The 15,688-nt window shown below is 37.8% G+C and overlaps 1 protein-coding gene across 2 annotated transcripts in view; it reads right to left on the bottom strand.

Annotated features, from left to right (window-relative positions):
- The window catches only part of klhl13 (kelch-like family member 13), a 51,716-nt gene extending 36,574 nt beyond the window's left edge, over nt 1-15,142 (bottom strand). The window contains exons 1-2 of one of the 2 annotated variants that reach the window (XM_053485158.1): nt 15,060-15,142; nt 4,231-4,322 (exon numbers count right to left, since the gene is read on the bottom strand). In XM_053485158.1, coding sequence (XP_053341133.1) covers nt 4,231-4,295 — 65 coding nt within the window. In that variant the 5' untranslated portion in view covers nt 4,296-4,322; nt 15,060-15,142. The remainder of the gene's footprint in view (nt 1-4,230; nt 4,323-15,059) is intronic. The other variant, XM_053485159.1, reaches the window with a different exon arrangement.
- Between the last annotated feature and the right edge of the window lie 546 nt (nt 15,143-15,688).

Genomic DNA, 15,688 nt, shown 5'->3' with positions numbered 1-15,688 from the left:
TTCTAGACGGTTCATTTATTCAGGAAATGAGTTAGTGGGTTTACTTAAATAAATCAAAATATCATTAGCATTTAAGGCCAATTTGTGATCTCTCCATTAATACCGATGCAGCAGTGGTGAAATTAGGCATCCCTGTCTTGATTCACGTTTTAAGATAATGGTATCTGAAAGGTACTCATTTATTTTTATTCGGGCAGATGGTTTATTATATATCGTGTGGATGCTTCTAACATAAATGTCAAATCTTTCAAGAGCTTTATATAGAAAAGACCAACTTACAGAATCAAAAGCTTTCTCCGCATCTAAAGTAATTAAAAGAGCTTCCAGTCCGTCTTGTTAAATATGACTTAATATCTGCAGAGATCATCAAATATTATCATGAGTTTGTCTTTGAGAGATAAACCTACTCTGATCGTTATGTATTAATTGTGGGAAAATCTTTTCTAGTCTTCTGGCAAGGACGCTTGTACATAGTTTGAAATTGACGTTCAGGATCGAAATTGGTCTGTATGAATTGCAATCTTAATCTATAATGGCCTCCATTAAAGATGTATTGCAAGCCTGAAGAAGACTTGGTATTAATTCAGATCGAAACGTCTTGTACCACTCTGACGTAAAGCCATCAGGACCAGGAGACTTATTCTTCTTGAGTCTGAAGCTGGCATTATTTAGTTCCGTCTTAATTTATCGCAGCTATTAATGTTTGATTTTGTTCCTCTGTTGTAACTGTCGAGAAATTGTCTAATCTGTTGCTCACCCTCAAGGCGTGGTTATGTATACAATAACTTGTAATACTGAAATAAGCATTTCACTGCATATCGTACTATGTAAGAAATATGTATTTTGAATTTTAAATTTTTACGTTTTTTGTATTTAATTTTGTTTATATTGAATGTTTTTAGAGTTTTAATCCCACATTTTATATATTGCCAGCTAGATAATAGCGCGACTTGCTCCTGATTCGTATTACTGGATAACTTCAACACTGTAATGGAGAATCCTCATAAAACCATGTCCCTCATTGCCTCCGTAGCATCCTGGTACAGCCGGACAGGAACTTTATTTGTTTTTCTTTTAACACTTTCTTGGCTTCGGCGTTGAAGCGAGCATCGTTGCAAAGCACTTCTTTTTTCTGCCAAGCTCTCCGAAGCACCTCTTCCCTTTGTCCGGTAACTGCCTAACTTGACTACTATTGACTGCAGCCTTGCTTGTGGATTATTGGGTTTCGGTGCCAATGCTCGGTGTGCTCGTTCAATCTCTCCGTCCTGGGGAAAGTCTAGTGCACATTTTAACAGGTTTTCTAAAAAGCCAACCATGTCCGTACCTTCTTTATCTTCGGGTATCCCTTAAATCCTTAAATTGTCTCTATGAGCACGACCCTCCTAATCTATCAGTCTGGCTTCCAGATTAGCTTGGCGCTGTGCTAGTCGTTTGATTAGCATTGATGTAGCTTGAAGCGCCGTCTTTGTTTCATTAATTCTTTCCGCTGCCTCCTCCAGTTTGTCATTTGTTCTCTTTAACTCGTTTAATATCAGAAAGCTGTACCTTATTGTCCCTTCTGGACCCTCAGAGTTCGTTGAGAATACATTGCAAGCTAACTTCAGAGCGATCTTCGCCATGAGGGAATGATGTCGGAGAGCTGCTTCTGCTATTTTGTCTTGCTTTAGAGTCATTTTCTGTTCCATACGCCGTTATCCTACTTTAGTTATAACCCCTTTAATTGTGTAAAATATTCACAAGGTGTCACAAAAACAACTTTCTTGGGATATTTTACAAAACCGCCGGGAAGCTCGAAAAATAGGCCGTCATCCTCTTGTTGGCGTTACCAAAAAAACGTGTCTTATTTTCTACATGGATGCAGGTGCAAATAGCGCTAGTGGCCATTTTGTTTCAGCTGTTTAAAATGTGATGTCACACAATTTGACACAAATATCTTGTTGCAGAAAAGTAAAACGTGACACTGGAAGCTTCACAGTTATTTCAGATTAGAAATCGTGAGGGAGAAGATAAGACACGATCACCTTGGGAATGAAACATCAGCACATGCCTCGCGCAAAGAAACGAAGACCAGATTGAAGGGGTTGATGATGTGGTCTCATTCTATGCTGCGTGTTGGGTGTCTGATCCGGTATGAGTATTTTTGGCGGGGCTTAAATCAAATCCTCTATTAATCTGCATTCAGCGTTTTCAAAACGGTATAGTGGTGCAAGAGAGAAAGAGAGAGAGAGAGAATCATACGTGTCATACTGTAACCTTTTCGTTCAACATGCGCGAGCACTTTGCGAAGATAATAAATAAATAAAAATAGGGGTACAAGTAAGAAAATGTCGTGTTCATATTCAGCCACTCGATATCGTTTCTCATTTCATACAAAGTTATTAACCCGGAATTGAAATGGACACTTTAAGAACACCATCGGTGAAGCACGGTGGCGGCAGCATCGTGTTAAGACTTGCCCTTGGTTTCCTTTGGTACACACACTTCCGTACTTGCAAAGAGTGCTTAATTTTCATCAGTGGGAACACAATCATTCCAGGCTCGGGGACCATGAATCAGACATGGACCGACTCGGGCATAGCTAAAAAAAGGCTCATGAGAGCGTCGGCCTTGATGTTTTTTCCCGAAAAATCAATAATATTAAAAACGCATAGCAAGAAGTTTAACCTCCCTGTTTGCTTCTTCCCTTGTGATGGCTTACAAAGCAGGGTCGGGAATCAGTGACCACCTGATACGATATTACGACACCTCAGTGCCGATTCGATCTATTTAAAGTATCATGATTTTATGAATATCCCAATTCTGTATTACATTTTCCCTCCATTTTATAATTTTAAACCTAAAAAAAAATTAGAGTAATTAGACATAGCTTGTTCCTTATAACATTAATCTTCATAGTTTAAAACTCAAGCACAGCATTTAAACACTGCAAAATAACTTCAAATAAAAGAGTTTAACATTTAACTGAGCAGCATTTAACATTTAACATTTAACTGTCACCAGCCATAATTATTATTTCTAAACAAACTTACAAATGATTCACTTCTACCACACGGGATGGAAATGTGTAAATAGTTCAGAGTGCGCCACCTGTAGGATTATAAAGAAACACCAGCGTTTTACCGCCTCAGGCACCTCCAAAGTTCCAACACGTGTAATTTTTCGACTAATTAGCGCTGGCGGTGTTGTGAAACTGGTGTAAGTGTGTGTAATGAGCAGGTTTGAGACCAATTCTCTTACAGAGTTTGGAGAAAAAGGAAAATCTGAGGATTTTAACACGCGTGATTTTTAACAATGTAACGCCATAAAAATGTGTTTCTGTTGTGCCACTCTGCTTCTGCGCTCGTTTTAAACTACTTTAGTTAGAAAACCCCCCCAAAAATGTATACATTTAATCAGTTTATTTTAAAAGGTAGTTTTATTTACTTTTTTGTCTTAATATCCTTTAAGCGCATTATTACAGAAGTCCAAAGTAAACACACTCACGCCTGTACAGTATAAACCTGCCCTGCCCAAAAAGTTCACATCACGAGGAGTACCAAAAGTACCAAATATTCTTAACAATGAATAGTGTAGTGGTAGGAGAAAGAGCTAACTGACCATTTAAATCAGTCCACTTACACCAAACCTTCTAGCACCCACACACACACACACGCCAAACACCTCAAAATATAAACACTCCAACACACAAAGACGCACTTACACACTCACACATCCTCCTTAAGGCTTTGACTCACCACTTGGAAGGGAAAAAAATAAAACAAGACCCACACACACACAGATCCTCCACTGAAGAACATCTCGAGCCACCGTAAAGGATAAACAGTAATCAGCGCTTTGAGACTCAATTTACTTGGGCCTTGTTCAAATAAACGCCTTTGCCTGCTGTCTGTTCCCTCCCACTACTGTACTTCTCGACCGGATTTAAAGTGATCTGAGAAAAACAACTTCTATATGATCCAATCTCAACGTCTGATCACGTCCACGTTCCCATTCCGTTGGTTTCAGATTTTAAAACCAACAGCATCATGTAATAATTTGTTGTTTGTTGCTCTTGAGTTATTCATCAGTTGCTACGGTAACATTCAAATCAGTTTCCATGCATACGAATCATGATCATCAGGAGCAGAGACTGGAAGAGTTATTCATTGTTCAAGGTTATAACGTGTCAAACTGTACGACATGCACCCGAATTTCTTTACCGGAAATACAAAAAGAGGAAAAATGACATACATTGCACAGTACCTGTCGTGCAGCCCCAAGGCCATGGTGTCCCCTCGATGCACAGGGTAGTCCATTCCCGCGCACTCAGCCACAGCGCACCTCTGCAACACAAACAAACAAACAAAAAAAGTTTTTTTTTTTTTTTTTTTAAGTAGTCAATCATGTACTACTGCGATGTTGCCATTCCTAATGAGATTCTTGGTAGATCCAGATTGGGATCAGATTGCCTTCATGTAGTCTGAACGAACCGTTCATTCATATTGGGGGGAACAAAACAAACAAACACACATTGAAACTGACCGGATCAGCAAGTCTGATCTGAAGCACATCCAAACAAGCACATCTGGTATTTGTAATGACGCGTCCCTGCGGAAACGATGGAGGAAATTAAAGATTCTATGAAACTATGAATTCTAAGAAACTATTTTTATGTTTGTAACGAAGATGAATCGGTCATGACCAGAATTGGCCGGTTTGATTGGACACGACTGGTGGGAGAGATCAGCATCGAATATAAACGATTCCGTACCAATCGCACAGAAGCTTACGAGTGGCGCAACTTCCTGTACTGATAAAATGTAAAACATCGCCATTTCTTTATAATCCAACAGGTGGCGCTCTCTGAACTATTCCCACATTTTCATTCCGTGTGGTAGGAGTGAATAATTTGCCAAGTTTGCTTAGAAATAATAATTACGATGGATAACAGAGATACGTTATGATCAGTTAAATGTTAAACTCTTGTATTTGAAGTTGGTTTGTAGTGATTAAACCATGCGCTTGGGTTTTGAGTCAGAAAACTAATATTATAAGGAATGAGCTACATTTAATTATAGTCTTTAAAAATGTAACAAAATCAAAGGAAATGTAAAATTGAATCGGGATATTTAGAAAATCATGATGCCTGTAGAATCACAATTTTATTCAGATCGACACCGAGATATCGTGATAATATCGGATCAAGTAATGAAGATGGAAATAAATAATTACGAACTGTTTAGAAAGTTTAAACTTGGTAATGAAACAGTAAAACATGGGACCTTTAAACTGAGGAACTTACAGCCACATTTATTACAACATGGTCCAAGTGATTTTGTTGCAATAGCGGCCTCGGGTCTATTAAACTCAGAATCTCAGGAACACTTTGTACTTTATATAGTATATATGTATACAGTCTAAATAATAGTCAGAGTTGCGTTAACGATCCTGACTTCATCATTCCTTCTCCATGATCTCGTTCCCCTTTCGGTCTCCGCTTACGCTGGAACCCTGGACAGCATATGGCACATCTATTAATACTGTGCTGCTCATATTTTGGGGCGTTGTCTGCCATCTGGGAGTCCAAACATCCTGCTGGGTTACACGAGCAGGGTTCACCAGTGAGGGAGAGCGAAAAGGAGAGAAAGAGAGAGAGAGAGAGAGAGAGAGGGTTTGGGAAGGAAAGCGTCCAACAACTCTGCAGTAATTAAGTCTAGTAGAAAGAGAAAAGCTCTAAACTTTAAAGCATTACATCACCGTCAACCAATGCCAAGTGACCTGATTGAAACTTGGCCTCAGGTAAACTTTCTCAAAGTTTTTTTTTCCCTTTTTTCTCAGATGTAAATTGTATTTATAACAGGTTTATTGGTGGCTTTCCCTTACAGGAAGTGTGAAGGTGTAAAAACATTCAAAAGCACCAGATAAGGACACGGCCATAATGTCCCAGGTTCAAACTCCGGAGTGAAGGTCCCTCCGAACACTGTAGTGGTGTTAACCATAATAATAACATTCAAATATTGCGTTCTGTACAGTATTTAAACATATACATTATTAAACATGTACATAATTAAAACAAACAAACAGCAGTCGTGTCTTGAATAGTGCGCCTGAAGTTACCTATTAGGTTCTGTTGACTTTTATTTATTTTTTTGGCCCTTGACCCTTTTATGTGCCTGGTGATAATCTGTAATTTAGCACGGTGTTTATGGACCGTTATAACCGGCTGCTTTATTTATAATCCGTGTCTCTGGTCAGAGGAAGGAAACCAGCCGCGTCCCAGGATCGAATAGCGAGCGGTTTGTTAGAATGTCCCGGTGAGCTAATCCGCGTTTATGGCCGTTTTTAAACTCGCCGCCCCGTCCAGGTCGAGGCTCCAGACAGCAGCCTTGGGGAGAGATCGGGTTAAGGGGTAACGTTTCAGGCTCACATGCAGGAGCGTGCTCGTACTCACGATGCAAGTCAAGTCCTAAACCCGGTCACAGAGGGGAAAGGGATCAAAACTGGACTCTAATATGTCAAGTTCCAGTTCCTCGATCAGCAAAGTCAAGGCAGGGTTGTAGACATGACTTTTGATAGTAATGTGGCCAAGAACCAATGACTTTCTTAGAGAAGGGGAAATCTGATTAACAGTCCTGAATCCCTTTAGCAAACATGTAGAGTTTTCTCATTTATAAAATGTTATTTTACTCAGTTTTCAGACCGAGTGTGTAATATCACTCCAATAAAGAGAGCAGAGATTTTCATCTTTTGGATACCAAGACACAGATGTGTGTGTGTGTGTGTGTGTGTGTGTGTGTGCGCGCACGTTTGTGATTAGAGCTTGCAATCTTCTGACGATCGGATTTCACCTGGGACCCCAAACAAAACCTTTTTCCAACTGTAGTCGACCACATCCTGCTTCAAAAAGCTCAAAATATTACAGCCGGGGAAAAAAATGGCGTTATACAGTCTTGCTTCAAACAATAATCGTTTAAAATGCAAATTATTCATTATTTCTTTATGAGTATTGATACTAGAAGCTTAAACCAATGTGAGTATCTTATGACTTGTAAAACTGTTGCTTAAATTGTGTTTTGGTAAAGGCTTAAAAAGCAAAAAAATAAAAAATCTGTAGTGTCCGTAACCAGGTCAAATTCCTGTCGCACTATCCTAAAAATTCTACACTTTAGAATAATACACTTTTTCAGGTTTGTCTTTTCATGCAAAATCTAAATTGGCTAAGTTTCATCTGAAGGACAGTTAACACCATTGAAAGATTTAAATAAAAAAACAATTTAAAAAAAGTACACTTAAAAGGGCATAAAGCTGTATTTAACAAATGTTTTTTTTATCTGATAAAAATATAAATGTGTATTTATACTTTAAAAAAAGCATGGATCGTGAAATAAAAAGCATTAAGTATTAAGAAAATTGATGTTATATGATTTTATCTGAAAATTCAGACAAAAAATATTACAGATGGGAATCAGCAGTCACCTCCCAATACGATATCACTATACCTTTGATGCCGATCCAATTAAAATTGCGATTCTATAAAAAGTATTGACTTTCATAAATATCCTGACTCGATATTACATTTGCGAAAAAATTATTTGGGGAGATGCAAGATGAGTAATGAGGTGTTTTTTTTGGAATTCTTGTCGGTTTGCTTGTGCATGCATAATGTAAAAAACTACTGAACGAATTTTAGTGTGGTCTTTACAGTTGTCTTTGGCCAAGTTTGAGGTAACATTTCGCAATTGGCCCAGCGGAAGAAACGATGTGCTATTTTAAAATTTTAATGGAAATTGCCATTATATCTTATTAAAAAAAATATTTGTACCTTGGAAAAAAAAACTAGTTCATCGATTTAGGAGAAGTTTTATCGTTGTCGAGGACATGATATGGTGTACATACAGAAGTGTGGGCAGGTGATCAGATCAAAAGAAAAGCAAAAAAAAAAAAAAAAAAAAAGAAAATAAGAATAACCACTCATTTTATTATTTTACCAAACCCATGACATCCTAGAGATACTCATGAGAATAAGTACCAAATGGTGGACTAACTCAGTTCCCAGCTGGCTCAAATACACACACGCGGCCTCAGTCCTGGGACGTTCTCCATCTCTCTGTCCACCTGTCGTCTAACGGAGACAAGAAGCCCTCCACAATCTGCTGAAGCCTAGCGTCTCCACTTCACACAATCCGACAAAGCCCCTAAAGTCCCTACAATCAACTACCATTTCTCTTGGAAATGAGGCGAACGTTTGAAAACCCAAACTTGGAGGAGTGTTCAGACATTGTGTAGGTTGTAGATGGGATATCTGATCCTGAGACTAGGAACTTTCTCATATTATAGGGAAGAACTTTATGCTGTAATTGCGTTCGTTTGGATTATGAACACTTGGGCTTCACGGGTAAAGATCGCCTTGCTTTACTTGAACTGAAATTCCAAGTTCTACTGGCATCGCACAAAAAACACACCAGAACCCCAAATGCTTAAAATAGACATGGGCCTGATTAAATACAGCACATGTGCACATTACTCATCACCCTATTCTCTAAAGTAATGTACTGTATTCAATTCAGCAGCTCATTACAATACATTAGCTCTTGGGTATGGATCTCAGCCCAGCCTGTAGATCACTTAAGAACGTTAACCACCACTGGGACGGTGAGACATTAACACCTTAACCGCACTGGCAAAAGCTTGACTAACATCCCAGCTAGTTAAGAGCTTTTTCTTTTTTTATATATATATTGGTGTCAAATACCGGATAGACTAGCTGGACCGTGAGCATGTAAACATGAACGGTCTGAGTACACACCCTCATAGTTCAGATACTTGCCTTTTCCAAACACAAGTAAAAGAAGTATCGGTCTTTAGAAGTTTGCATACCCTTCGTTTGTCACATGCTTTGTTTGCATCGTCTAAGTCAGAAGAAAACCTAGGCAGGTTGAACACACGGCAGAAAGGATGAACCTTAACAGGTGACAAACTCAATCCTTTTTTGTTTTGCAGTTTTGACTTGGACAAAGACTTGTCTAACTTGTCGGGGTTTATTAGTGAGTAAAAGGAAAGGAATAAACTTTACATTCAGCAAAAAACAAAACAAAAAAACATGTTGGTGCTGACCTAATTTTTTTATATCCAAAAAAAAAGGGGGGGTCCTAGAGAAACTCGTACAAAAATATGATTGGTGGAAATGGTGGACTAACTCAGTCCCTAGCTAGCCAAAATACACACACTCACGCTACTTCTCAAGTTTATGCAATATGAAAGTGACCAATCTTGCTTCCCTAAAAAATTCCAAGTTGCTAACTTCAGTCTTTTACTGTACCGCTTCAAACAATCATTTAAAATGCAAATTTTTAATATTTCATTAAAATGACAATTAAGATATTTAAAGGGTTTAATAATAAAAAAGCCATGAAATTGTGTTTAGCAAATATGTTTCTTTTTACCTGATAAAAATCTAAATGTGCATGCATAAAAAACAAAGCATGGTCCAAATAATAATAAGTATTATCTATTATGAAAAATAAGGTTATATGATCCTATTTGAGCGTTAACCTTTTTCACCATAGTGAGAACTTTTTGGCAGAAACACCATCTTTTGGCTGAATAGTACTGTGGGTAAAACTATTATTAGAGTTACTGTATTGGAGGTAATGCAAACGTTTAATCCATTGCACTTGAATTTTTTTTATGTTGAATCTTCAAGTAAAGGATCTTTTTGGTACCCCAGACCAAGAAAGTGTCCTGACACCAAACTTTAGCTGCTTTCATCAAACCAAAAAAATTATTTGGATACTTATTTTGGAAAACTAAACAGTGGTTGCTTAAGAAATAAACTCTTGTGACTGTTTACATAAATATTTTATAAAATATATATATTTTTTATATTTATATTATTGTATTCTAAATCATATTTTTGTTTATGTTTTTAGAGATATAATTTTAGACAAAAATTTATATTAAACATAATGAACAGTAGAATTTTAAATCCATTGCACTTCATATTTCTGATGTTAAATTTTTAAGTAAAGGACTTCTTCGGAACGAAAGACCAAGGAATTTTCCCGACATCAAACTTTACCTGCTTACGTCAAACTAAAAAAGTTTTGTGGAGAACTTTTGGTGGTTACTTACGGAATACTAAGGAACTCTTTAATGTTGTGTGTACACGAGATTATTTGCTTGGCTATAACCCGAGGCTGAGGTACAAGCTCGGACTGAAGAAAGAGTGTTTGTGTGTGTGAGTCATATGATAGACATCGCTGCGGTCACATTCAATATAATAAGTCGATACCGAGATGTCACCTAACGTCCTGACTGAGGACGTATAGTGTTGACTCATCGTGAACGGGATGTTGGCAGAGACATCACAAAAACGAACATTAAACAAGCAGCTCAAGTATACACACACACCGGGTTTGTCAATATTAATTAATGATGAGTGTGTGAATGGTGTGTCGGTGCAAATCAACAGTACAGTCGGTGCTCTAAGATGAAACACTTCAGTCGTCCAAATAAAAACTATGGCTTCACTCCCCACCTCGGCGTCCCCTGTCGACTCGGTTTCTCCCCAGCAACACTCTCGCTGACGGACACGGGCACGTGGGGCGGGTCGAGGCACCAGATGCCACTTCTGAGGCGCAGCCGTCGAGATGACTAGGCTTACCAGGAAAAGCGGTCCCGCTGCCACGGCAACTGAGACAGAGTGGATTTAATAAGCCGTGAAAAATAAGACGGAGGAAGAAATGACACAAAAGACGAGCGCTAGATATTCGACCAGGCTAATTAGAGACGCAAAAGGGGGGGGATCATGATAAATAGTACCACAACCCTGACTCGGACCCGGATCCGAATACACTCAACCTCAAAGTTAAGTGTGAAAACTGTGTCACGCGCCTGGGTCTACTTCGTACGCTGACGAAGGCGTGAAGGTTATTCTCGACGTGGTCTCCAAGATAAGTAGGGAAAAAGTGCAAAGTGAAGACGCTATTGTACAAGCTTGGCGTCTTGGCATCGGTGCACTTTTTCTAACATTAATAAATGATTTATAGTCGATGAGCCACAAATGTACGCCCCCTTTTCATTTTTAAAGGCAGACTGTGAACAAGCTAGGCGAATATCGCCCCCTACTGTATCGGAGTACATAGATACGAAAGCATTCTTTGGTACGGAACAACATGAATAACGTATAAAGTGGATCGATGTTGGGGCAAATTAGACCTCTGATACGAAAACGACCTTAAATAAAACTAGCGATATTACAGTGTCATCTCGTGCACTCTTGGAACAATTACAAAGCTTTATCTTCGTCCACCGCATTTCCCACATCCATCAATAAGAGCTTTAATGTCTGAGTGAAGGAGGGAAAAATAAAAATCAATACAACATTCAAGTTTCAACACATTTCTAATTCAATCATCTTCCATCCAGTCTGGGAGACGGAACACACTCTTATAGAAGGCGTTTATGACTTCCGAGTCAAAGGCAGATCCTGAGTTACTGTATGTGTTCTCATCTCCATCTGGCGAGAAGCAGGATCGAGTGACCTGACGCACACCTCCTAACCCACGCGCCATGTTTAGGAGCACGGCTCCGGGTAGAACGAGAGAGAGAGAGAGAGAGTTCAGGGTTACGGTGTTGTCATGCTTAAAATACATATGTGCACTTTAGGGTTTATTTTTACGCCCGTCCCCGATATATTTAAGAGCCACAACATAATTATCACTGATGGTTCAAAATATCATCAGCAGAGGTGACGGCTCTCGTGTATTTATACTCATGACTTCTGCAATTTAAGCGGCACGCAGGACGAGAGTCACGTTATTTTCCACAACGATTAAGCCATCAGCACCCAATTACACAACCGTGTCTAATTCTCCAAAAAAAAAAAAAAAATTAGGAGATTTGTTAGGAGAAAAAAAAAAAGAAATAGAACGTCAGAATTGGTTAATTAATAAAGAGATATCTAAGAAATTATTTTTTGTTTCTATATATTAATTTTTTTTGTATTTATAAATCTAAAAACATTAAAATGATATTTTATATGTATAAATATTTATAATAAATATTATATTAAATACATTTGAAATAAATACAAATTTATAATAAATACAGTTTCTATTCATAAATTTAAAAACAAAAATACCAATTTGTTTGGAAAAATTAAATGTTAAATAAATGTTTTATATTTATAACTATTAAAAACATCTTATTAAATATTTTATATTTATAATATCTATAAATGTGTTTAATTAAAATTTTAATTTATAATTTTAGGCACAAAAGAAATACGGATTTGTCGAGGGGAAAAAAAACTAAAATACTGAAATTGGTTTAATAATCGTTATGAATACATAAACATCTACTAAACCATTTTTGTTTATTTTTAGAGATGCTGATTTGTTTGAGAGGAAACAATTAGAATGCCAAAATTATTATTAGGAAATTTTTTTTATAATTTTAGACAATTTTTTTTTTATACAAAAAATAAAAACTTTAAGATATTAAAGACATAAAAAACTTTATGATATTTTTAACTTCTAGATATGAATATTATACCATCATGTCCCTTAACACTAGAGATAAATCGTCCGGTGCAGGGGGTGATAATGTACAGCTAGACGACATCATGTCCAACGTTTCCTGCTTTTCCATGAAAAAAATAAAATAAAAACCAGAGCTGTACAACTTGAGCCCTATATTATAAATAAGTCGTTTGTACAGAGACGACTGTGTTTACACTTCCAAAAACATTTCTATTATAATATGACAAAACTCTTATCATAAAACATAAGATTCCCAGCTGATTAAACACCCTGAGCATCCTCATCACCTTGCTGCTGCCCCACTCAGTCGCCATGGAAACGCGTAGCGGGTTAGTCAGGTCAGCGACGGAGGAATCAGGGCTAAACCTTGTCGCGCGTGTTCTGATTTAAAGTTCACCGCTATCATGTCTCTGATGTTTTCGCATAATTCCGTGACAGAAGGTCGCATAATGAGCGCCGCTCCATGGGCTGCATATAAATAATCTCAACGCGCTCTGGTAGGGAGTCTTATTAAAAGACAAAATATTGGTGTAGACGTTTAAATAACATTCACGGCGCTCACAAAACACAGGCAGACGTTCAGCTGGATACAGTGAAAAGCAGAATCCTCCTCGAATCACATTTACATCACGAGGAGGAAGAGGAGATCTGATTAAAGAGGATTAAAAATGAAAGGATGATGAAGGAGACGGCGGGAATGCATTTTATTAGATCACCAACCACCACAAAACAAGAAGAATAAGTGTATAAGTGTATAATATGACTGACAGGAGAGCCAATCAGAAACAAACTTTGGGACTGGAGGTCGGTTTTCCAGACAGAGTCTCTCACCAGCTGGATAAACTTTTTCTGAGGTAACAATGTCAAAAAAAATAAATTCTATTGTCCATCTTCCAAGTTAATATACAAGCAACAGCAAAAACATTTACTGAAGCGCAAACACTCAGAAACATCACAGCTAGGGACGTAAATCACCATTTAATCATGATTTTATAAATATCCCGATGCCATATTACCTCTTTCCCCCTGATTTGATTATCATTTTAAACCTTAAAAAAGGTTTAATGGGTGAATAAATGTAACCTTTTCCTCATACCATCAGATTTTAAACAATACGAACCAACTTCAAATAAAAAAGTAAACATTTAACTGAGCAGCGCGTATCTCGGTCAAATAATTCACTCCTATCACACTAGGTGCAAATGTGTTAATAGTTCAGAGTGCGCCACCTGTAGGATTATAAAGAAGCAGCTTCGTTTTACCGCCTTAGACCCTGAGCGCGCGGGTTGAGCGACTGCTAGCATGTGCAGCTTCTAACTCGCATGATTTCCGACTAATTAGCCATGACGGTGTGGTGAGACTGGTGTAAGTGTGTGTAATGAGCGGGTTTAAGACCAACTCTCTCACAGAGTTTGGAGATAAAGGCAGATCGGAGGGAGACTGGAAACTAGCCAAATTTTGGTCACTGACCAATCAACAGGTTTATCTTTATTATAGACGTAAAAAAATTGTTTAAAAAAAAAAAAGAACTAATCAGGGCGGCGAGAAGAGAATCACCACACACAAGAATAATATCAGATTTATAACTGAATCATCTCTAATCACATCCGTATTACACAGAAATGAAAGAAACTGACTGGAATACGAGTGTAGAAGGTTGTGGCACGTTGTCGCCAATTTGAAATCACGGTATTGTTACACCATCGCTGACATTTTGCACAGCGACAGTCCAGAAGTCAGTCGGATCAGATATCGGTTTTTGATATTGTGCTATCGATATCACGATAAAACAATCAGTACGCCCTATTTTAACACTGTGAAACCTGGGGTGGAAAAGTTAAGCAATAAATATTGATGCAAGACATTTTAAATATATAGATTTAAATATATTAGCTAGATAGCTATGGAACAAACAGATATACATGTAGTATATAAAATATAAAATGTTTACATATAGTTTATTAGACTTGTTATAGGGACAGATTGCACTCTTGTCCCAGGAGTATAAAGGATCTACTGCACAAGTTGAACAAATCAAACCTCTTGTAAAGAATGTTAAGAACATTACAGAATTCATCCTCATCATGTGTAACATCTAACACTGAGAATATTGTCCTTATTAAATCTATTACTTTGATCTCTGTCTCTCTCTTTCTCTCTCTTCTCGACATGTCTGATCATGTTTATCCCCAACTTCTTAAAGTTAGCAGGCTAGGCTAACAGGATCACCAATCACACATGATGATCACACTGTAACACGGTGCTGTCCTGAACATCAAAGCGCCCGGATTAAAGCTTATCAATTTAAATTTAAAAATAACGAAAAAAAACCGATCGTTTAGAATCCAGTGCGTTCTGGTGTTAAAGATAGATCAAAGCCCAGCTCGGTTACTATCGTTACCGGATTTAGCTCCGTAGCAGCACATTAGCGCAGCGGACACTCCGCCCCGGAGCCCGGACCGGACACGGGGAGACAGGACCCACCGCTGAGACAGGTCTAAACCTCGCTTAGAACTTTAATAAACGCGGATTCTTTACCTCTAGCCACCGGGTTTGCCCTTGTTTTCTTCTTTAAACCGCTCCAATCTACTCCACTCATGGAGCCCAGCAGGACACGCCCTCTTTATCCTGATTGGCTGTCGCCGTCCTGGGAAGGAGCGCTGCGCATAGAGCTTATTGGCTCACGCGGAAGTCGATCAACACCAGCCGCTGAAAACTTCCGTCGCCGAAAGAAGTTGTGATGAGGAGAAGCTGATTGGTTAATTCAACAAGCGCCAGTACAGGAGCAGGGAGTCAATATTTCTTAGTTATTACTTACTTAAGGCAGTCAGACCAGTGCAAACAACACGGGGAATTATAGGGAATTTATTTATTTATTTATATAAAGTATTAGATAACACCTTAAAAAAATAGTTTCTTTTTGTTGTAAGGTGTTATCCACTACTTTATGTATAATCATGTAGGAAACAAGAAAGACAAAAATAATCATTAAACTTAAATAGGAAAGGCAAAAAAGTATTATGTATATTTTTTTATTAATATAATATCAATGTTATCTTATTATAGATAAAAATATTAATAATACCACTACTACTACTACTTTATGATCTGGTGTAATCTGTTTTGGAAATCATTTTCTACATAATTTCTCATAACATAGGAAATGT

The sequence above is a fragment of the Clarias gariepinus genome, chromosome 24 (genome assembly GCF_024256425.1).
Source record: "Clarias gariepinus isolate MV-2021 ecotype Netherlands chromosome 24, CGAR_prim_01v2, whole genome shotgun sequence".
In the NCBI taxonomy this organism is placed as follows: domain Eukaryota; kingdom Metazoa; phylum Chordata; class Actinopteri; order Siluriformes; family Clariidae; genus Clarias; species Clarias gariepinus.
Note: the sequence above shows the minus strand (reverse complement) of the source record. Positions and strands in the feature narration are given on the sequence as shown.